This window comes from Myotis brandtii, unplaced genomic scaffold (genome assembly GCF_000412655.1).
Source record: "Myotis brandtii unplaced genomic scaffold, ASM41265v1 scaffold363, whole genome shotgun sequence".
In the NCBI taxonomy this organism is placed as follows: domain Eukaryota; kingdom Metazoa; phylum Chordata; class Mammalia; order Chiroptera; family Vespertilionidae; genus Myotis; species Myotis brandtii.
The window spans coordinates 6,332,894-6,357,711 of NW_005363938.1; the positions used below are offsets into that span (position 1 = coordinate 6,332,894).

General features: G+C 45.4%; 1 protein-coding gene across 1 annotated transcript in view; it reads right to left on the reverse strand.

Moving 5' to 3' along the window:
* The window catches only part of AUTS2 (autism susceptibility candidate 2), a gene marked incomplete at its 5' end in the record, with an annotated part of 1,129,652 nt that overhangs the window by 29,597 nt on the left and 1,075,237 nt on the right, over positions 1-24,818 (reverse strand). Inside the window, one exon of the mRNA XM_014544397.1 lies at positions 7-256. Coding sequence (XP_014399883.1) covers positions 7-256 — 250 coding nt within the window. The remainder of the gene's footprint in view (positions 1-6; positions 257-24,818) is intronic.

Sequence of the window (24,818 nt, forward strand, 5' to 3'; positions counted from 1 at the left end):
TGAGGCGGGGCCTCTGGGCTGTGCACAGAGTCAGGGTCCTGAGCGGGAGCTCTGGGCTGGGGCTCTGCCTGGGGCTGGGGCGGCGGCTGCGGGACCTGCGGGCAGGGGTCTTTCAGCACCACGGGCTCAAAGATCGGCTCTTTGCCACAGTCCTGGCTCTTCTCCTGGCTTCTCTCTAGACCAGATATCTTGGGGACGATCGGCCCTGCATCCTGGCTGTCGTGTTCGGGAAGTGTGCCAACACCCAACTCCGAATCTGTAGGGGAGAGCGAAGACAGAAGGACAGGCAATTAGTGACAGTGAGTGTGGAACAGGAGGGGAAGCAACCCCAAGACCAGAGCAAACTGTCCCCACTCAGACAAGTCCAAGCTTCCTGTCTGGGTTCCACCACCTGCAGAGATGAGGAGGATGGGGGGCAGCTTTTGCCCCCCAGAGTCTGAAAAATGAATGTTTTCCTTAATCTTGACAAAACCTTTTATGAAGCAAAATTAAGAATAATAGCCGACAAGTTCATTTTTCTGTTTAAAAAACAAACACAGGTTTTGGATATACAAAAGGTAAGTGTTTCCAAAAGCAAATGCAGCAAAGCAAAGGTTATTCAACAACAGCAAATGCAGCAAAGGTTATTTAACCGCACACAGATGTTTTTCCTTGGCCTTGCCTCCCTCCCCACTTTCCACTTTGATAGATGAGACACCTTGACTTTTAGTGAAATAATTTTTTGTCGAGCAAGTGCTAGCCTTCCGGTCAAGCATCAAGCCTCCTAATGCTTAGCAACTGATCCCGGCAACGTCTGAGACCAAAAGTGCAAGCATGAACTTAAGTTGAATTTACTGGCAACTACACCTGCTAGAGCATTTGAAGGATCCCGCCCACCCTCCCCGACCACACCAGGAGCACTCACCCACGTGATGACATTGAGACTGAGACTCGATGTAATATTTAAGTAAAATTCTACAATCATGAAAGAAATGTGGAAAACAGACGCTCCTGTACGAACTTAAAAGACATGTGTTCCTCCAAGGGTCAAAAGGTCAAGGCCACATCTAGTGTAGGGGTTGATTATTCCATCAGTCAAATTCCATAAAATTCCCTAACAGGATAATGACAGACAAACACGGCATTACATATTTTAAAATGACCCTATTTATGAGTGAGTGCTTTTGTAAACACCTGGAGGAAAACGGCTCTTTCCCACATTTTTGTGCAGAAATATCCAATCTTTTATTACTGCACAACTTGTAAGTGGGAGTAGGCCCCAATGCCCTCTGCAGTGAGGGTGTGCCCAGGCATTCCTACATGAACTGCTTCGGGCACAACGTTCTCGTCCCATCTCACCGTATCCAGTGTGAAGAACACAGTGTCCTCACTGCCCGGTTAACCTCTGGTGACACATTCGTGTATCCTCCCTTCTCATCTTACTTCCTGGAATGTGCTTCAAAGCAATCCATTATTTCCAATGTTCTTTTGGTAACAGAGATCTAACCTATATAACACTCACAAAGACCGACCAAACGGGGTTTACAACAAAGTGCATTTCTGGCTAATATGAACGTGGCCATCTTCCAGGCCGCTGGGCACTCACAGGGACACAGGCACGGGCTTCAGGTACGGAAGGAACAAGCACCCAGGAAGGGCCTGAGAGAAGTAACTCCGACTTCCGACATCTGCTCGGGTGTATTTCCATCGGGTGCCGTCTTGAGAATCTTTCCAGAAAGATTTTTGCTTATAATAAGCTGACATTCTGTGAATTCCCAAAGCCTTTGTTTCCAACCTGAGGGCTGGGAAGAGGACGTCAAGATCCTTGATGCAGAAAGACAGACAGAAGAGTTCCTCAACCACAAGGACGACGCTCTGTCCGCAGACCCCCCTACGCAGGCTCTGCTTGCCTCTGTGTGTTTTTTCCATCATTTTCACAAGGTATTCCATAGCGAGTAATCACATGAGCTCACTGAAAATCACAGGCTGCATACACTGTGGGCTGGCAGTTAGGTCTGGGGCAGACTCCTAACAGCGCGCGCGCGCGCACACACACACACACACACACACACAGTTAGGTCTGGGGCAGAGTCATAACAGCGCGCGCGCACACACACACACACACACACAGATTTTCCATTTCCTCAACGAGAAGGTCCGTGTGCACAAGCAGGACTCGCCACCCTTTGGCCGCTAATTTAGGATGGTCACGCCTGCTCCAGTGGCAGGGACGTGGCTCTCCTTTTGTACGGCTTTGTTTTCTCTGGGCTGGGCTGGTGAGGAATGAAGACAGCGATCTTTTCTATCCCATTAAGTCCACATTCAAATTCATGATCTCCCTCCAAAAACCAATGTCTAGACCAAGTTCCTCTCTGGCATAAAGTTTCCTTCTCCAGGGGGCTATGCTGGTAAGGAAGCACGTTTGAAATACCGAAGTACTTCATGCATCTAGCGGGACTGCATGATCCCCTGGTTCTTTATTTGATGAGCCTCTAGAATTTGGACAATGCGGTCAGACTTGCAGGAGGCCCTGCACAGGCTGGGGCTCCCTTCCTGAGGCTCTGAGAAGGCAAATGGGGTTGGCTTTCGTGTCTCCTCTGTTGCCCATGTCTCGGTCCCAACATAAACACAGGCCGAGGGAGTAAGAGGAGTGGGTGAGCCTGGGAGTCACTGCGGCCGCCACCAGTCACCGAGTGCACAGGGAGACCCAAAACTCTCCAGCAAACCCTGGGAGTGTTTATGAGACAGTCTGTGATGGATGACAGAAGAACCTAGAAGGCACGGATTTTGGAACTAGACCAGAATCTGGGAGACCATCTGAGAACCTTTCAAACTTCCATGTGCACACAAATCGCCTGAAGACGTGATTAAAATGCAGATGTGGATTCAGGAGCTTGGGGGCAGGGCTCCAGGATCTGCTTTTCTGAAAACTTCCCAGGTGATGCTGATGCGTGGACCATTCTGTGACGGGCAAGGCTCTCATCCAACCCTCTCTGACTAGACCAGTGGTCGGCAAACCGCGGCTCGCGAGCCACATGTGGCTCTTTGGCCCCGTGGCATGGGCCACGAAGTTTCAATCGCATTGTACGTGCGCGCCTGCACGTGGTATTTTGTGGAAGAGTCACACTCAAGGGGCCAGTTTGCCGACCACTGGACTAGACAGTGAAGAAGCCCAGAGAACTAAGGAACTCGCTTGCCGGAGGCCATTGGCTATCTCATAAATCAGTTCATAAATCAGACACCACCAAGAGCCTTTTCTCTGATTTACTCTATGCTGCCCCCTAAGAAGCAAAAATCCTAAAATAAAGCAGACAATGGTAACTCTAGGACTCATTTAACATATTTATGCACAACCGGACAGTGTAAAGGGTTAGGAAAGTTACAAAGAGTTGCTGGAGCACTGCCCTCAGGCTAAACCTGAAAGCTATCGTCACTCCATCAATGTCCTGGTGCTGCAACCTCTGAGCAAGACAACGACAGGCTTGAGGCCTGGCAGGAACTTCGGGGCTGAAACGGTTTTATGACTCCCCATTTACACACGTCTCTGGAGGCACATAGTAGACATATTAGATGTCAAGCGTTTTTGCAGCTAATCGGTAATGCATTTCCTCTTCCTTTCAATTATTCAATAAATGTATCTTCCCAGTTAAGCTTTTCCACCCGGACAGTCAATTTGTCTTACTGCGCTTCTCCAGAATTGGCAAGAATACATTTTAAAAAATCATTTTGTATTGCTCTGTGTGCTCTGAATTTGCCAAAGGATGAAATTTGCTGAGGTTGAAAGAAATGAGAATGTGCAAATAGACTGGTCGTATTTAGAAGTTCCATTCATTACATTTTGAGAATCAAAAATCTCTCTTCTTGTGATTATAAAAATAACACAACATGCTAGTAAAAGGCATGCAATTTAAAATTACACTGCATACTATACAGTAGAAAGGGTGAATTTACTGCATGCAAATTATACCTCAATAAGCTTGACTCAAAACACCATAGAGTTTTTACAAACTTAAGGATAGATTAGGAAAGAATTTGTTTGATTTTGATACAATTCCCTGGGGAAAATGGGCCCTCTGATACTTTACCAGTAGAATGTAAACCCTACTGAGTAGGGCAATTTGGCAACATTTAGCCAAAAAACCTAATGGGAGTTCCCTTGGGCTGGTGTGTAAGGATTTGGCTTATGGACACATTCAGCATCATGGTTTGAATTGCAAGTTTGGAAACAACTCAAGTTGTAATCATTAGGGGACTGGTTATTTATACATTTGGTACCTCCATAGCATGGCAAATACTGCAGCTATAAAAACGAATGTGGAACTCTGTATGATAATGTATAGCATATGCTAGCTTTTAGGACAAATGGAAGAAAATGAACATATATTTTCACTTTATGCATAGATGAACTCTGGAAGAATACACAAGAAACCACAGCAGTAGGTACCTGTGTGGGGGCATGGGAGGAGAGTCAAGTAGACAGACAAGGAACTGGGGTGTGTGTGTGTGTGTGGGGCGGGGGAGGTATTGCACTGCACACATACATATATTTTTAAATTCTGGATCATGTGATTACATTACCGATTAAAAATTTTATAAGAAAGTTAGTTTTACATTTAAAAACATTCTGAGCAAGACAAAAATAAAAAGTAAAGCAAACCAGACGGGGAATTTGAACAGTGGTTTGAGTATATACATGGAGAGTATATTTTATATAAAATAAAATGTAATGTGCAAGTTTCAATCATTAGAAAATAAAATGAATTTTATGAAAAACATAAATGACTAAAACTGACTTAGAAACAAACAAACCAGATCATAAGAGTAAACTGGAAACTACTCAATAATCAACACCTCAACCTCCTAAAAGGCACCAGGTGCCTCTAGTGTTACCAACAATGTGGGCTGAACCTCCAAGGAACAAATTATCCATGTCATTTAAAGAGAAAGCCAGCAGCAAACATACAACGAAAGGAAGAAGCCAAAAGTATTATTTATAAAAACTATAATTAAGCTCTAGTCAGAAAACATAGACAATTAGCTAAAGAAAAATATTAGAACCACTAAGAGCTCAGTAAGGAATTCAAATAAAGAAAAACCAGAAACATTGGTAGCTTTTGTACACCAGCAACAGTGAATAGAAAAATAAAATTGAAAAAAGGATCCCCTCTACAGTAACAGAAATCATATAATACTTGGGAATAAACAAAACAAAAAAAAGATTCCAGAACTGAATCCTCAAAAATGCTTAGAGAATGTCTATGTTCAAGGGCGTTTCCTGATGCAGAAGAAAAGAGAGACAGGTCGAGGCCCTGTAAGTGGAGGCTCTCCCTCTCAATCTGGGGGGTGTCTGGCTGTCACAGTGAGTGAAGGCACGGTGGCTCTTGGGAATATGAGATGTACTGCAATGTGAAGGACAACCCCACACAACATCTCGTTTTGCTTTCTCAAGTTTTTGCTTTCTGAAGTCCCACTGGACACTCGTAGAAATGAAAAACCCAGAACCTAAATCTGACTTTGCATATTAACACATTTTGGCGTCATTGTTTTAATACATATTGGATTTTCTAGGAATGCAACTATTGTACATTATATCTATTATATCTTGTTATGAACAACCAAGAGTCCATCATTTGGGGGGAATTATGACATCTATGGTAAGGCTGGTCCTAGTATCTGAATTACCATGACCCATCCTATATAATAAAGAGGTAATATGCAAATTGACCGTCACATCCTCACATAAGATGGCCGCCCCTATGTGGGGGAAACTGGGCCTGCAGGGGAGGGCAGTTGGGGGGAACCAGGCTGGCAGGGGAGGCCAGTTGGGGGTGATCAGGTTGGCAGGGGAGCAGTTAGGCCAGAGCTTCTCAACCTGTGGGATGTGACCCCTTTGGCGGTCGAACGACCCTTTCACAGGGGTCGCCTAAGATCATCCTGCATATCAGATATTTACATTACGATTCATAACAATAGCAACATTACAGTTATGAAGTAGCAACGAAAATAATTTTATGGTTGGGTCACAACATGAGGAACTGTATTTAAAGGGCCAGAAGGTTGAGAACCACTGAGTTAGGCATTGATCAGGCTGGTAGGGGAATGGTTAAGGGGCAATCAGGCTGTCAGGCAGGCGAGCAGTTGGGAGCCAGCAGTCCTGGATTGTGAGAGGGATGTCTGACTGCCGGTTTAGGCCCAATCCCTAAACTGGCAGTCAGACATCCCCCGAGGGGTCCCAGACTGGAGAGGGTGCAGGCTGGGCTGAGGGACACCCCCCGCCCCCAGTGCACGAATTTCGTGCACCAGGCCTCTAGTGTTCCTATATGAGTCAGAATTCCATTCTATTTACAGACTAAAGTACCTGGTCATTTCATTGTCTTCTCATGTTCATAAATAAGCATTTATGTACTTAAAGTCATTGTCATTACAATTACTTTCTCCTTGTTTCTCCTTTACATACATTTTAAACTATGTGTTTATATGCATTTTAAACTATGTGTATAGAAAAGCATGTTAATGATATAGTTCAGGTCACAAAGTAAAGAATCAGAGTGTGTCATAAAATATTTCTTGTATTACAAAGAGGGCACTGGGTGTGGTAGGGTTCCGATTTGATGCATTATGTCCCAATGATGAACTACTGTTTCTAGAAATCCAATGATTTACTGCAAAAATGAGGTAATCACCTCAAAGGTTGTTGAGGAGATTAAATGAAGTTATATTAAGCACTTTCCACAATGTAATGCACAAAACAGGTAGGTAATCAAAGTTCCCCAAAACTATTATAGGAATGTATTGAATGCCATGGAAAATATTTCATGACCAAGTTACTATTAAGTAATTCTAAAGTGCACCACCATCCGTGTACACAGCCTCAATACTGGCGATTATCTGTGTAAATGTACACGTGGAGGAAGAGAAGAAAGACCAGGAAGATTTATATCAGGATGTTCACTGGAATCCTATCACCCAGAAATAACCAGTGACTCTAGATGTTGCCTTTTTAAGAGTTCCGAATTTTCTATAGAGAATATGTGTTATTATTGTAAAAGAAAAAAGGGGATATTTTAAAATGAGTCCCTTCGTGGATAATACACCTCTACCGCCAAAAGAAGTCAACTGAAAAAGTGACTGTTCAAGTCTTTTAAAATACGATAATGGACAAAGCCACAAAGTTTTCTTTTTTTTTTTCTATCCCCCCTTTCCCTCCTCCACCTCCTCCCATCCCACCTTGGATGGATTTTTATTTTTGTTTAAAAAGCTCCTCACCCAGAGGACAGACAAATATTTGCCTCTCGGAAATAAGGGTAGGATCTGGTGAGCATTAGCCTTCCAACTACTCCTTAGCATTCCTAACTGGCTCTACCTGGTGTATCTGGACAGAAAGTAAATAGTAAATATTTTTGGTGGTAGAGGAGGAGGAGGGGAAAAAACCTCTCCCAAGGCACATTTCTGAGCTTCTGGGTTTCACACATCTTTATACTCCATTAAAAAGCCCTCACACAGCTTCCTCACTACAAAGTCATTACTGCAGCAAATATGAGTGAGCCTTAAAGACATCCAGAAAACCATGTGGGGCCCTGGCCATGAGGCAAGGTATCCATCCATCCATCCATCTATCCACCCATCCACCCATCCATCCTTCCGTCCATCTGTATCTTTCTGAATGTCTGATTCATATTATCTAGAAAAGGACATCTCCTGTTTTTAAATCATCCTATCTTCTAGTGAACTTCTCCTTTATCTGTCCAAATGACAGAGCCACAGAGACCTCACCACCCAGAAGGAATAAAGATTGCAGCCAAATAAGAACCCAGAGCTCAAATTAAAGAAACATGGGAACATTAATAAATGTTGAAATGTTCAACAATGAAAAGCCCCAAAACATATGGAAGCATCAAATTTCTTTGAATCAATACCCATTTTTTAAACACTTTTTGTCTATTCTGTTACCTCAAACAAAAATCCTTGTAGCAAAGATGCATACCTTTGAAACAAAAATTGTGCTACTGAATTAACTTAGCAATATTTTTACCTTTCCCCAAGTTTTAGATTCTACCTCGAAAACTACATCCCAGTGGTGTTTCACAGACTGTCTACCTTCTCTAACATACACTCCCTCTTTATGTTCCTCCTCTCTCCTTTTCTTCAAATCATTAAATGGAGACCAGTTTGTTCCATTTGCAGATTCAAATAAATGGAGGAAAACCCACTGTTTGTTCAAGGCAAATTAATTTCCAAACACTGCAAGAGTGGGCGATCAGGGGAGTGATGGGTGCTTGGAAAGACTCAAAGAGATTCCATTTTGTACTTGTCATTTTGTGTAAACATTCATTACCATCTGGGAGGCTAAGCTCTGGTTTGAAGTCTGTATGGCGAACCTCTAACGGCCCCAGGGTTCCTTAGTAAAAGCAAAATCCTAAATAGGAAAAAATAGTCGTTGCACCTGCCAAGACAGCAGCAGCCCACTGGGAAAGCGTGTGGAGACCAGCAGATTAGAGGCTGCCGTTATTAGAGAAGCTAGTTTGGTTATTATCTAGTTTACCAGATTAACCCAGGATAGAGGTTAATCTGACAGGGGTTAAAGAAAAATCAACAGACTGTAGCTGAGTGTATTTAAACTTGTGTCAAGTTTATTCCCTGTAAACCTCATACCAAAAGGCATCAATCCTTAAGCGTATGCCCATGTGCCTTCAAGGGGAATATCAACCGTGACTGAGCAGCCTAGAGCCCATCAGAATGGCTTCAACCTACAGAACAAAGCACCCTTAAAGGTCACTCTAAGCTTGCAAACCTTTAATTTCTTTTGCAGACTCTAGCAAATAACAGCAATGAAGGACCATGATGATGAAGGACCAAAATTAGAATGAGAGAAATAAGCTGTGATCTACTGGGGATGGAAATGGGGGTACAAAAAAACCCTAAAAACACACACAAAAGTGTCAAAGTCATGATCCTCGTGTTTCATACTTCATACAAGAAAAGACTGATTTGTGTCACTTCATGTGCCCAGCACTGTGCTAGGGGCGGAGGACACAGAGACAAAGAAGAACCCGCCCCTGCCTTCCAGGAGATGCCGGTTGAAGAGGGAGGACACAGCACAGAGGAAAAGGACATGGAATTGGCAGTCGGGACCCTGTGGCGCTGACCTTTGTGTCTGTTCTCTGAAAGGGCCAGAGATAAGGGTAGTAATGAGAGCTTAGGAAGAGCTCTACTGTATTTCATTGACTGACGCCCCTTTATCTGGAACATGTATGTTCCTGCTGCACTGGCCCGGGAGACCCATCTCAGGCCCCACTCAACAGAATCGTGTTCTGGGATGTGTAGACACCCGGCACGAGAAACAAGGCACAGAGGAGGAAATCTCCAGTCACTTCTGAGAACACTGGAAAAGTGCCAAATACCACTTCAGAGAAAGCCCAAGCTGTCACATTTTGGCCTCAAAGTCATACCCCCATTATTGTGTTTCGTGTCCTCCTGCCAGCCTCAATATTTGTCAGTTGGCCTCTCTGGCAAGATCGTCCCCTGCTTGGCTCCTGTCGTGGGCGCCTCTCTGCCTCTGCACCCACTGACCCACCCCCACAGGTTGCAGCTTCCTGGCCTGTCCTAATCAGCCCTGCCTGGCTGTGGACCACGTGCCCACACGACACTGTGAGCACACAGGTGCACACCCCCAAGGACAACCACCTTTAACACCAGTGCACACTCAGTGTTTCACCAGATACTTCTGTGTTTGCACACGAGCACAGAGGGTCCTAACAAGGAAAGGATCTAAAAGGATTGTCAACCAAGTTTGTGCAGCATGCCGTGCCTGCTCTGAGCCAAGAGCAAACCCAGGGACAAGGCTGTCACCATAACAAAGCCACCACTTGCGTTCCTGAGACCCTAAGACAACAAGGACACCCTCTGCTTACTTTGGAAATTTTCCAAGAGGTGGGACCAGGGCACTGAAAGTGAATGATAATTTTAGATGTTTGGTTAAAAAAAAAATAGTCTTCCTAGTACCTACTCACCCCCACTTTCCCATTAGGAACAACCGTGTGAGGATGTGAGGGAGGACTGAATGCAGTCTGTCTGTCTTTCTCCAGGTGGCTCCCTACAGTATTTGCATCAAAGTGTAACTGAGGACCTGAAGCTGTCAAGCTCACACACCTGTTTGCAGATCTGACACCTGCCGCACTGCACTGCTGCCCACTGCTACCACCTAATGCCACTGCCTGAGGGCCCAGGTTCACAGCCAGAAAGGGGGGGGGGGTAACTGTGAGGCTAATCTGACCCTGGTCACCTTCTGAAGCAAAGGTTCTTTGGTAAAATGTGTCCTTGTCATTTTGTCTCTTGGATCTGTAGCTGTCTGCTGAATCACTATGTTTTTGGTATTATGGGGCTATGGAATAAGGCATCCAGCTAATAACTTTCCCATTCTAAAAGCTCATTAAGGTTTGCAAACGATTGGCTCTCAATTAAACTCTATTTTCAACACTTGGAACTTTACCAAGGATTATCTTCTCAAAGACAAAGGTAAAAGCAACCAGCACCAAAACGCCACTGAAATACTACCAGTCACCCTACTTAGTTCACTAAGATTCTGTTTCATGTGACTCCGGCACAGATTAGACAATCAATGAGACCCACCTTAGTGAAGAGGCTGGTGGGGCGTGCAACGCTGACGGAGGATTTTCCATCTTTCAAGTCTGTCCCCAGGCGCTCCCCAGCTCCTGGCCCTCCACACCATCCTCCCCACCCGAGCTCCTCCGCAGCCTCTGCATCGGGGCTCGGAGGTGCCAGCTGGGCTCTGTGTGACCCAGCGCCCCTCTGCACTGGCTCACCCTCCCACGGTCACCTGCATCAGGCCACATCCCTCACCTACTTCTTTTCCCTCGAAATCACTCTCCCTTCAGGATCCAGGTATCAAAAGGAAGGTCTCGAGTTACTTCAGGTAAGAGAAAGCAATTCCTCCCAGTGGCAACCAAGTCTCCGTGTTCTGGAGGGAAGGGAGGAAGAGGTGCCAAACACCAGGGCTTGTGGGCCGCTCTGGCCCTGGGCTCCTCCTGAGGGCTGCAGTATCAGTGACCTCCGTCGCTTTGCACCAAGTTCACGCAGCTGCCACTCGGTGTGCAGCAGAGGAGGCTGTTCCTTCAGAGAGGCTAAGCAGCAGCGTTCCCCAGTGTGTGGTGGGAAGGCCAGCGCCACTCCGTCCTGTTCCCAGCAGGTCGCTGTGAGAAGTGGGCCCTGCCCTGGGAAACATCTACCATCCTTGGTGATGAATGCTGTCGCACTCTGACATGCCTGTACTCCTGAGGCCAGACGACAAACCTCCTCCTGAGTCTGCTCAGACCACCTGCTGGGGCCCATGGCACCGGGTGCTGCCCATCTGTCTGACCAGCTTGTGTGTGAGCCCCACGGATGATCCAGAATGAGTCCATGGAGGTTGCTCTTTCCCTGAAATCACGGAGGAGGAGCAGGGAAAGAGGACTTGGACAGTTTCTCTAAGTAAGTGTTGACCTTTCTGGTGCCAAACTGTGTACCACCTCACACTATGGCTCCAACGTGTGTATCCTACAACCTCGCTAGTCCACGTGTGGTGCACAGACCAGCAGCACTGGCTTCACCGGGGATCTGGTTGGGAAGGTAAATTCACACACCTCCCCGCCCCCCATGTGCATGGTCAAGCTTGCAAAGCACCCTGCCGGGGCGTGACGGAGCCTCAGCAAGCCCCTCCGCTGCGCGAGGCCATCCACAAGGCTGCCAAGCCTCCTGTGTCTCCATCTCCCAAGACCCACTCTTGGAAATAACTTCCTTCATCCCTCCCCTGGGTGGGTTCTCCACCAGCATGTCAGCTGCTGCAGGGGTGGGTGGTGGGAGGTGGTGATGTCATTTAAAGATCAGAGGCAACTCCAATACTGAACATTAGGCACAAAGGCAGCAACAGGGAGCTCTTACTCGCCATCTTTCACACCTGGCTCCACGCACATTCACTGGATCACGCACCACGCAGAACAGGGAGTCACAGAGTCTTGGCTTCTGAAATTCCACGAGTTCCCAAATAAGATAGTGCTAACACACTCCTTGGGAGAACATTTCTTCATTTTCCTTTACTTCTCAATCTTCTACAATATTCCACCTGTGGGCTAATGAACACCATCTTCTTGATCGGCACCAGTTGCGGTAAATGCCACGTTCTAAATAATTATAAACGAAGAATCCCTAAGACTGCAGATGTAGTTTTCTTCAGGAGCAGTAGTGAATCCTTAACCACAATTTTTGAAAATTTGAAAGATGTTTTAACAATGGTGTGAGGGAGACTTAGGTGCTGTTCCCACTATTTGTAATATTTCATCTTTTTTAAAAGACAAGCTGACAAATTTTTAAGCTGATTTTCTATAAACCACCAATGCGATAAGTACGTGGTAGAAAGATAAAACCTCTTGCCAATATGTCACTTGCCATTGTTTCGTCATTTGTTATTATTTCACGTCACTATCCTCAATTTAGCAAAGAAAGAGGAAACATGTTCAAATGTAAAATTTGAAGCTGCACATCTGTAAGGTCCAGGAAAGGAGTGCGGACGGTGATGCCAGGAGCCTATCAAACCCATGGCGGCATCTGGACTTCAAAACTCCCTGCTTGCATCGCCTCTGAAATCGAGTGATAAAAATCACCCGAGAAACAAGCCGCGGAAATTGTAACCGGAGCGGGAGTTATGTCACCAAAACACAGCAATGCCCGTCACTCACAACTACAGTCCTGGGAGGGAACACTGTCAGATGACCGAGGTGAGGCTGAGGGCAGGAGTCGTCTCAAACCCTCCTGCAAATTAAAAAAAGCCTTTATCTTCAGACAGGAGTCGTCTCAACGACTTAAACCCTCCTGCAAATTAAAAAAAGCCTTTATCTTCAGAGATGTTTTCAAAACTTGTTTCTTCTTCACCTGCCCAGGACCATGTCCCCTGGCTGTCCCACCATCATCCCAGGCTCACAGGACTGACATCAAGCCCATCCCCTCCACTCTCACTCCCTCGTCCCTTCATCCAGGCCCAGAATCACATTATCAATTTATTGTCATACCTCCTCCCATTAATTGGCTCAGGTGTGAATTACTGCTTCTTTGATGCCATTTAACACAAACAACACACGGGTTATAGAATGTGCTGTTCCCTGGCAGCCTGAGCGAGCTTCTAAAATAGGAATTGGATCTTGCTGTCAGTCCCGTTTAAAGGCCTTCAATGGCTTCATGTCACATGTAGAATAAACCTGAGTCCTCACTGTGGCCCTGCTGCACTCCTGTTTTGCTCCTGACCATCCCTTTACCCCCCTAGTCCAGTGATGGTGAACCTATGACACGCGTGTCAGAGGTGACACGCGAACTCATTTTTTTGGTTGATTTTTCTTTGTTAAATGGCATTTAAATATATAAAATAAATATCAAAAATATAAGTCTTTGTTTTACTATGGTTGCAAATATCAAAAAAAGTCTGTATGTGACACGGCACCAGAGTTAAGTTAGGGTTTTTCAAAATGCTGACACGCCGAGCTCAAAAGGTTCGCCATCACTGCCCTAGTCACACACAAGTGGCTCCTGAAGCCCAGCTGTCCAAGTCCCGCTTCAGTTAAGCCACCTGCGAACCCTCCTCCGGTCACCACAGCCCTGGGCCCATGACCCTCTGATCAACTTCTATTCTGGAGACCCAACGCCCCCAGGACCTACCAGACACTTATCACTATCAATTGTCACTGGCGTTTTAATACACACAACTCGTTTTTTGAAAGGAGGAGGAATCTCTTTAAATCTTTGCATTTATTTATTTCAATCCCAAACACAATGCCTTCCATATCGTGAGCACTTGAGAAATAGTTGATTTTTTTGGACACATAATAATCAATTTACAAAATCTAAGCAAGTTTCTTTATATCTGCAATTCAAAAGGGGAAAAAACCCAAACACTATAATGAGAAAAATACTCAATAAACAATTACACATTAAGCCAGAAAAATCATGTCTCTTTGGAGTAATTTCCACAATTGAACATTATACCGCAATAAAATAATAGTATATAACACAAGCAAATATAAAATAATTGGAAGCCATTATGAAGTTTAAGGATCCATTTTCGATATATAATAAAACTAATGTTCTATCCTGAATCATAAAAGATTCTAATAGTTTTGGGGTTTTTTTTTGGATAACAACAAAAATAGGGCAATCAAAAGCACATCCTGTTCAAGGAGAGGTAGATGCATAGTCAAAGGCAGGCAAACCTTGCTAGGCACGTGCCATGGTCTGCATGCTGGGCCTAAAGGGCATGCAGACTCCATGAGGTCAAGTACACGTTCATGTGTATTGGGCAAATGAACAAGAAAGCGGGCATGGCTGTTAGCCTGGGGACACTCGTGGAGGTGGCAGAGGGTTTTTATCTTTCACCTTCCACAGTACTCACATCTTCAACAGAACATGGGTTTAAATCCAGACATGTGATACTAAGTCCAATAACTGTGCAATCAGCCTAATTCAGGCATCATTAGAAAACCACAGTCAAAATCTTTCAAAAATTAGCCAAAAAGAACTACTAAAAATTAAGTAGAATAAGTACATAGCGATGAAATGCCAGGGAGCAATGAATGCTAGCAAGAATGATACCTGAACTATGACATGGGTTGACAGGAGAAACAGGGTACGCCCTACCAACTCAAGAACCCTCAGAAGGGTGATCCTGAAAGACCTTCTCTTGGTCCACAGACTTTCACCTGAGCAGAGCACCCTGTAAATCGAGATCCTGATTCTGCCAGAGTTTTGTAAAAGCTCCCCACGCAGCGGACAAACACCACTCCTGAGCCTGCAGACTACTGCCCGGTGGTGAGTCACACCTGTCACTCAGGCACTTCCACTGAACAAAGACACAGAGGAGTCGTGGGAGCCTAAAGGACAGGGTCTTAGGTTCTTGTTGCTGTTTCTAATGTCATCTATCTTCAGCTCGCCTGCTGTGCCCACCACACCCGCCAGCCCCAGCAGCCACGTGAGGCTCCACACTCGCCTGCTACTCCCCGTGTTCAGAGAGGCCACACTGGCCACTTGAATGTACGGCTGCCTGTTCCTTCAATGTCCTCCTTGTGCAGGTGCCAGGGAAGGCTTTCAGCCCCAAAGCAGACTGAAGGCCATTCTGAAGTCCTGCCCATAAAGCCTTAAAGAGGCAGCAGGTGGTGTACAGAGAGTGAGATAAAACAGCAGGTCGTAAGCTAATGTCCCCAAACTAGGAATGTACTTGCCCATAACCTTGGTGGCTTCAAAGGGCAGCTGCACAGAGAAGCACGTCCCCTCAGCACAGACAAACGCAGGGAAGTCGCTCGCCCAGAAGATGGAAGATCTGTTACCTCCTCCTCCAAATCACACTCAGGACAAATGATTCCAGCTGAAATGTGGTGTTTTTAAAGCACCAGGCCTCAAATTCAAATATCCCCAGAGGATAAATAAACCTATCTCCCAGGGACCTCCCCAAAACAAAAACATTTTGAAGATGTTTTGTAAACACTAGGGGCTCAAAACACAGTAGTTTATTTCTCCTCTTACAAAGCAAGGGAGGGGGGGTTACCATTCATCCCACATTTTTAACTATCCCTTCCTGTTCCCTTGAAAAGCTAACCACATGCTTTGCTTCAGATCCCCCCTCTAGAAATGACTTTGCTTCAAGGCAACGTGGCCAAAGCCAGTGGATTGTGAGGGCCAGTCAAGACCATGGAGCAGGCCCAAAGGTAACTTCAGATGCGATTTTTAAATCAGTCAGCACTGGGGATGAGGGTGGGGGCTGGGACTGGATGGGAAGGAAATAAAACCCATCCACTGGGGAAGAAAGCTTGTCCAGACAGAGGCAATGAAATTTTAACCCCCTGGAATGCACCGCAAATTCCACAAACACAATTGGGGATGTCTTCCCCTCAAAACCCCAGATCAATTCACAGCAAATGCTTACATCTTATTGAGTACAATGAAGCACAATTTTCTGTCTGCCCTAACAAAGACATGTAAGTATAGAGGACACGCTGTGGTGAGTTTGTGTAGCACCCAATTTTATGAAGAAACTAAAATAAAAGAATAGGAATCCCATTATGAATACTAACTGCATTGGTGAAACTCATTTAAATAATGTAAGTTAAGTTTAAATTTCTCCCTAAATGAATAGCACGTAGATTCCCCCTTATGACAGAGTTTTGAGAGGCAATATATTATAGTTCAAACAGTAACTGAATTCAAGTTCTGGTTTTGCCACTAATTAGCCAAGTGACTTTGAGTCACTTAATTGTGTTGGCACATTAGTCCGTTTTCAGTTAAGGCCATTAGCAAATCACACACATGGCAATGATAAGAGGTAACATTTTATTTTTAAACCAGACACTGGGGGTAAAACACACGTCTTTCCTCTATGCCAGCGGTTCTCAACCTGTGGGTCGCGACCCCTTTGGCGGTCGAACGGCCCTTTCACAGGGGTCGCCTAAGACCACCTTGCATATCAGATATTTACATTACGATTCATAACAATAGCAACATTACAGTTATGAAGTAGCAACGAAAATAATTTTATGTTTGGGTCACAACATGAGGAACTGTATTTAAAGGGCCAGAAGGTTGAGAACCACTGCTCTATGCTATTCCTTAATAAACTGCCTCTAAAAGAGACACGAACTAAAGAGTAAGGGCTCTTCAAACTATAGCTTTTAGATTTTAGAGAATCTGATAAATGTGACAAGGAACCAGACTTATAAACATTACCCTGGCTGGAAGGGGACTTTGGAAAATGGCTAGATGAGCCACGCCTGTCTCTAACATTTATTTTCATTCCTCCTAGTAAAAGCAAGACAATGAGCAAGCGGTGTTATAATTTATGCATCTTTATATCCCCAGTGCCTGGAATATATTAAGAACACAAAAGAGCCAGGCCAGTGTGGCTCAGTGGTTGAGTGCACCGAAAGGTTGCCGGTTCGATTCATGGTCAGGGCACATAACTCATTGCGGGTTTGATCCCCAGTTGGGGCATGTATGGAAGGCCACTGATCCATGTTTCTCTCTCCCTTCCTCTTTCTCGAGTGAGGGTTTAAAAAAAAAAAAAAAGACAACAAAAGATGTTATACTGATCAAGTAAATAACAGAAAGAGGAAACGGGCTGCTATGAACATGTGCTTTGAAAACGTGGATTTGTTTCAGTGTGAACACTGTATTTGCTTAGTGCAGCTCTGCCCACAAGAAACACCAGGTGAATGCAGAAAACTGCACCAGCTGAACCAAGCCCCGAGAAATACACTAACCGGGCCAACTTCCAACACCTACCCGCTATTCCGTGCACTGTGGAGGACACGCTCAGACAGCCATCCTGCCCAATGCCCACTTCCACAGGCCAGCTTCAGGCCTTTTCACGCAGAGGCCATGCGTGTTGTAGCATGATGGACTTCTTAACCGTGCAACATGTGTAAAAGTAAGCCACTGTTTTCACAAGGTTCCACCTTTTCTTTCCAATCTGTCAGTGAGGAAAGGTTTGTGCCTCTAACCTACTTTCCCCGTAAGTCGTGCAGTTTTAGTTGTTCCGTGTGCACGGCACAGTGATCTTTTAGGAGAACGTGGGTCACGTTACAGCAGAACTGACTACACAATTATGCAAATTCATGCCAGAGTGATGTCTCCTTACAAAGAGTGTCAAGGAAGGGTCAGCAGCCAGCCAGGGCGAGCTCTCAGTGGGCTGCGGACAGACACCGAGGCATCGTCCTCTCCCACGTACTTACCACTTATTTGTTAACATGCAGAGTTTGAGAGAGTAAATATTTTTGACTCATTCACTCAACAAAAGCATATCACACACTCACTCTGAGCTAAGTGTTGAAGAGAGAAGAGAAAGATGATGAGGGATGATTACTATCCTGGCGGAACTCATAACTGAGTGGAGGAAGGGACATAAATAGCTATAATGCAAAGCAGTAAAAGCTCTAATAAAGGTATCACAGAGTCCTCTGAAATCCCAGAGGAAGGAAGGACTACCTTTTAATGACAGAAATATAAATCCCCAAAGCTTAACAAGTTGAAATTATGGTTTGAAAGGGAAAAAAGGTGGGATTACGACAGCACCAATTGTTAAGTGTATACTTAAAACCTGTAGGACTTTTAGACACCTGCTGCTACCTAGCCTGGCCCCTCTTTCTTTTATTGTAAAACAGCTGGTATTTGCATTCACGCTGCAGTAAGCTCAGATCAGTCAAAAGCAGTTGTATAGCGCAGAAAGTGGGGATGGCAGTAGTGACTAACCCACATTGACTCTGAGGGGCTGTGTACCCTGTACCGAACTCAAAGGATGGTGAAGGGTCAGAGCCACGTCTCCTGGGAGTGGATGCTGGAGGGGGGCCGGAGAGGAAGGCAGGGTGCTCTGCTGTCCCCCAGTAGCTGAAGGGCTGTCTTTTGGAAGAGAAGTAGACGTGTGTCACATGGCCAAGGGGACAGGATACATGGGGAACTGACTTCACCCCCACATAAAGAAGACGCTCCTAACCATCAGAGCTGCCCAGGGATGGAACAGAGCTCCTGAAAAGCTGTCTCGGGGTGTCAGAGCGCAGGCACTGTGCCCATCTGGCAGGAAAGCTACAGACGGAAGATTCACACATCAGATGAATGGCTGAGTCTACATCACCTTTCAGATCTTCCTCCAACCAAAAGGTTCTATCATTCTAGTTATTAAAACTTAGCTTTCCGACGGTGGCACTTTGGGCAAGTCACAGTTCCTCTCCGCGGCGTAACTTAGAGCCAGACACGTCACTAAAACCATGCCATCTGGCCCTTTTCTAAAGATACAGAATCTCAGTCACTTACAGGAAAAGCAAGAAGCATCATGAAGAGGTGCAGGAGACATACAATGGTCCCACCAACCAGAGACTTTCCACCCCCCCTTCCTCCCCTAGGTCCTCGCAACAGCCCCTCTGGGAGGCTGACAGGGATGTGCGGAGGGAGAGGCTGCGCTGAGCTCTCTGCAGGCTCTTCTTTTGAGACCAAGGCTGTCCTGAAAGGAAACTTCATTTACGACAAGGTGAGCAGCTGGTAAAAGCAGATCTAGATTTGTTGCAGTGTAACTTAGAGCCGGACACGTCACTAAAACCATGCTATCTGGCCCTTTTCGACAGATACAGAATCTCGGTCACTTAGAGGAAAAGCAAGAAGCATCATGAAGAGGTGCAGGAGAGTGCCCACAGGTAACCGATCGATACATACAATGGTCCCACCAACCAGAGACTTTCCACCCCCCCTTCCTCCCCTAGATCCTCGCAACAGCCCCTCTGGGGGGCTGACAGGGATGTGCGGAGGGAGAAGCTGTGCTGAGCTCTCTGCGGGCTCTTCTTTGGAGACCAGGGCTGTCCTGAAAGGAAACTTCATTTACGACAAGGTGAGCAGCTGGTAAAAGCAGATCTAGATTTGTTTCTGGATTGAGATTTTTCTCATGTGAGCACCGAAGCCCTTCGAGATGTGGCTGGTACGTGGGGAAGATGGAAAAAGATCCGCATGAAACATCCCTTAGTACAGCAGCACCACAGTCCATGAGAACCCAGTCGGGGGCACGCAGGAGGCAGCCAATCAATGATTCTCTCTCATCATTGATGTTTCTATCTCTACCTCTCCCTTCCTCCCTGAAATCAATAAAAAAATATATATTAAAAAACAACAACAACAACACGAATTCCCAGAAGGGTGGCCTCCACAGATGGGGAACTCTGAATATGCCCCACACATCACATGCCATAACAGGGTAGAAAAGCCACTGTAACCATTTTCCTGTACTTGAACAACTATACTCGTGTGTTGAGGACGTAAGTGACTAGAAGAACCACACCAGGTTCCAGCATGGTCCTTTCCAATAACGAGACGTGAGGCCGCTTTTCCTGCCTGGTGTCCCCACGGCCCAGGAGCCTGGCCCCAGCAGCGAGGATCCCCCAGCAGCGAGGATCCCCCGGGCCAGTTTCTTCCCTTGCAGCTCACCCTGGGTGGCCGAAGAGGGATTTAAACTGGTTCTCACTGGCCACGTACTTCAAGCTAGAAGACTAGAAGAACCACACCAGGTTCCAGCATCGTCCTTTCCAATAACGAGACGTGAGGCCGCTTTTCCTGCCTGGTGTCCCCACTGCCCGGGGACAGCCCTGGAGCCTGGCCCCAGCAGCGAGGATCCCCCGGGCCAGTTTCTTCCCTTGCAGCTCACCCTGGGTGGCCGCAGAGGGATTTAAACCGGTTCTCACTGGCCACGTACTTCAAGCTAGCAAGTATATATGAAAGTAACTTTCAAAAGTTTAACTTAATTCCTTAGCTCCGTAGGCCCAGCACACATGTATGTATGTCACATGTCCAAAAAGTTTTTAAAAACTATATATGCACCAAGAAGAAAAATGCTAACCTACCTACGTGCTTTCATGCAGCCCTTCCACCTGCTCAAGCAGCAGCACCTGTTTCTCTGACCAATCAGGGACCACCTAAAGCAGTGGTTCTCAACCTTGGCTGCACATTAGAATCACCTGGGAATCTTTTTAAAATCCTGATTTCTGGGAGGCAGGATTTTAAAAAGATTCCCAGGTGATTCTAATGTGCAGCCAAGGTTGAGAACCACTGACCTAAAGGTTCCAGATTCTAGCACAGGGAAAGCAGCAGTGAGAGGGTCACTACCCGCCCCCCCCACCCCGCCCCATGCTGTCAAGGAGAGAGCTGCCGCTCATGCATGTCTGCACGTTTATAAGACGGTGTCTGCACGTTAACAAGATGATTTCTGTAACCTCCCTCTAGGGCTCGGCTCCCTAGAAGGCTTCATGTCCGAGTTCTTAGGAAAGCTCGCAGGAAGGCCATGAATGTTGAAAGCTTCCTAACTGGACTTAGAGAGTCTCCGGATAACTGGGCCACAGCTCTTCACCTCCGTTTTCAGTCTCTGGGCTTTATATGACCAACGGTTGGTTAAAGAACATCTTCAGTAGAAGCCTTCAATAGAGGACTTTGTTAATTCCTACTGCCTAAATTTTAAAATCTAATTAATTTGTATATTAACACGCTTCTCGTTATTGCTAATTGGCTGCAGGATAATAATCTGACTACATTATAATATTTTACTGCTAATCAAAACATCAATAAAATGAGCAATGACTTTTTTCTCCTCTTCAAGGTTAGCTGGGCAGCCCAGGGCTCTGAAACAGAGGAGGCCTCTCTGTGACCCCTCCTAGCTGCTCCTCGCTGGATTTCAGGTCACTTCAACATCTTGCACGCTTCTAGGTGGTAAAGAAGGTACAGGGAGCAGGGCCGTAAAGAAAAAGGCATGTTGGTCCAATCTGCAACTACCCCTTCCTCCAAGAATGACACTAGTGAGAACTGTACATAATGTTAGGACTGGGTATAAGTTATTTCGATCCCACACTACAAATAATAGAGCAATCTAAACTTCAAAAATACCTTCCTTCTGACTCAAAACCAGAAACATGACATTCTGATTCCATTTTAACCAGTTCTAGGGACTCGGCAGAATTTACCCTGGAGATGTTACTAGAAGATGCAACGTTGGAGAAATCTAATTTTCCAGGCCCTTTCTGCATCCAGGTGGTCAAGTCACATAACCATGGGGGTTCAGCTGATGGGGGGGTCAGGTGATGGCGGGAAAAGTCTCTGCGCTGTGCCTGAGCTCATGGAGCATGCAACCAGTGGGATCATCAACCTCAAGTACTGCCCAGATCCGGCCACTCTGCTCCCTCTAGCTCCTACGTATCACTGCTGGCTACAGTTCCCACCAGATATTCATTAGGGAAGGAAAAGGAAAAAAATTTTCCTCCTTGCGAACAGTCGTGGTTAATGTTATAGTCAGTTCAGACCTTTCGGCTAAGGGGAGACTGCGGTGAACAGTGAGATCCCTTCTCTCTGTGAAAATACTGAAATGACAGTGTGCTCATGAACGCACACGAGTTAAAGGAGGATGGAGGGGTGAGAGGCCAGGCCCTGGGAACAGAGGGCATAGCCATGACTCCACTGCACAATCAATCTAGGTTACGTCTAGATCTTTCTAACGGCCGAGATGCACTTTGTGGAAACAATCTCCTTCCAATTATATGAAATGGGAAATACAACTCTGACAGTGGCTTTAGGACTGTAATGAACAGTACAGACATTTCTCATTCCCATTACAGGTCAGAGTTGCCCACCAGGGCTCCCTCCACCACGGACAGTCTTTCGGCTACTGACTCATCCATCAGAACAAACCCCTCTTTAAGTCACTCCTATTTGGAGGGATTCACAACTGTACATAAAAAGCACCAACCCGACATTTCAAAAAATAGGGATGAACTTGCTCTGGCCGGTGGCTCAGCTGGTTGGAGCGTCCTCATCCCCCATCCCCTCCGGCCCCCCCACACACACACAAGGTTGAGGACTCGATCTTGGTTGGGGTGCATATGGGAGGCAACCAACTAAGTTTCTCTCTTACATCAATGTTTCTCTCTTTCTCAAAATTCATAAAAACATATCCTCAGGTAAGGATTTTAAAAAAGGGATGAACTTCACTTAAAACATTTATATTACAAATACACTCCAGCCATATCACTAATTTTGGAAAACTGAAACCAAAAATACCTATTTCCAAACCCCTAAAACAATGAGCAATAAAGCATGCCTGCTATTTCATCTATCCCTTCAGTTTGTATTTTATATCATTTGGTATCATACATGTTTTTCCATATTAACATCTATTCTTCTGAATGATCATTCACAAAGGAATAACATACATATATGTGTAATTTATATATTTTTATTGTTGGTTTAATTTCTGGACACATATATTTAAACTTTACTTCATTTAAAATTTATCTTGATGTGAGATGAAGATCTAGCCACCCGCTCAGTATCTTTCCTCCCATTCCTCTGATTTACAAAGGCTCTTTTATCCTAGACTAAATTTTTATGTAAAAATAGGATTTGTTTTTGGATAATCTGTAAATTTATGGTCATAATATTCTAATTATAGCTATTTTAAACATACACACACATATAAATCAGTAAAATCAAAGTGGTCACTTCCTCCTTTACCAATTTCTCAAATCCAAACAACTTTCCCCTCCCTCCCCCCTACTGTCAAGCAAATAAGAATTGTGGTTGCAACTGATCTGAACTTCTACATTCGCTTGGATAAACTAACATTTAGCCTCCTGATTCAAGAACTTGCCTTTCCTTAGGTCTCATGTCTCTCAACGGTCTGCAGTTCTCTCCATCTACGTCACATGAAGTCTCCCCCAATGAATGGAACGTGGCCTGTCTGTTATGTTCGATTTTCTTTTCCCTCCTCCACAGGCATTCTGATAACATACTATTCCCCCCACCCCCAGGCCTCTGTTTTTCAAATGGGGGATGCCGGGGAAATAGAAAGTACCGCAATAAAGCCAACACATGCTTCAGTTCCAGGGAAGGTAACTTAGGCTACAGATGCATTCCCTGACACAGAATGAAGACCAATCGATGCATCCTTGTTGACTCGATTCAGAAGCAAACTCTCCATTAGAGCCCCAGTGTCAAGGGCTAAAGCATTCTTCAGAACATCCCTATCAAAACCATCAAGACCACCCCCAGAAGGTCAGGGCTGGGAACCCAAACTCTTGCTGCCCTTCATCCCTCATCCTGCCCGTCTCCTGCAGACATGCTCCCGAATGACTCTGTAACTTCCGAAAAGAGGAACAGAGACAAGTTCTGAACGAATGACTGGATTCGCCATGCCCCACCTCCTTCTGAAAGTCAATTTCATCTTGTTTGGTTCTGGGCTTCAGAAAGATCTAAGTAAGGCAAAGAAGAAAGAAAATGAAGCAAATGCATCTTCCAGGCTCCAACTTCTAGTGGCGATCCACTTCAACCGCCTCGCAAGGCTTTATTCCTGAAGAACCACTCACCCTGAGAACAGCTGTGCTCCCCACCTGAGGGTCAGACTGGAGACTCGTGTCCTCCTCCGGATTTCTATATCATCTTGACCTTGGGTTGATAGCTTATAATTATCTCCCTCACCACCTTAAAATACCGAACACTTCTTCCTTAACCAAACACTTCTTCCTTAACCTTCCACAGTGCTGCACAACTTAAGTTTAGATAATTACTAAGCATTAAAGCAGCTCTTCTTATGTCTCATAACAACCTCTTTAATAAGTCATTGCCTCCATTTTCAAAAGAGGCAGAGATAACGAGGAGCTGAGCTGAAGAATCTTGGGAAGGCAATCAAACGGCTTCGGGAGATATTATACAACAGCTCAGAAATTAACCCGAGGACTTTTACAGTTATTATATGGCTTTATTTTCTATTCCTGGAAACTCTGACTCATCCACTGAGTGGCCCAAAGGGGAAACTTATTTCCAGTGAGCAGAAAAGATGGTAGACTACTATCCCACCATACTGAACACACCCTACCAAGCTCACCCCAAACCTTCACACACATGCCAAAATATGTATACATAACCCCCACCCAAGCTCATTCTGGGACAGTTTCTTATATGTTAAAAGGGGGCGGGGTTGTTCATACTCCCTACTGACACGTTCCTATGTGACCTGAGATCTGAACAGGCCGGCATGAGGTTGAGCCCGGCACACACAGTGGGTTTTTGAGTGACGTGAACGTGGGAATCAAGGCCTTCGCTGTAAACTCAGCCCTATGTTCTTGAAGTTCAAAAGGCTTCTGAGAAATAAAAGTAACTTAGCCAAAAAAAACCTATACAGTCTCTACCATCCAAAATATAAGCATAAACAGCCTGGATTTAGCTGCTAAAGTAACGTGGGGAAATTCTGACAACTGCGGAATCTAGATGAGGGTGTGTGTGTGTGAAGGTGAGAG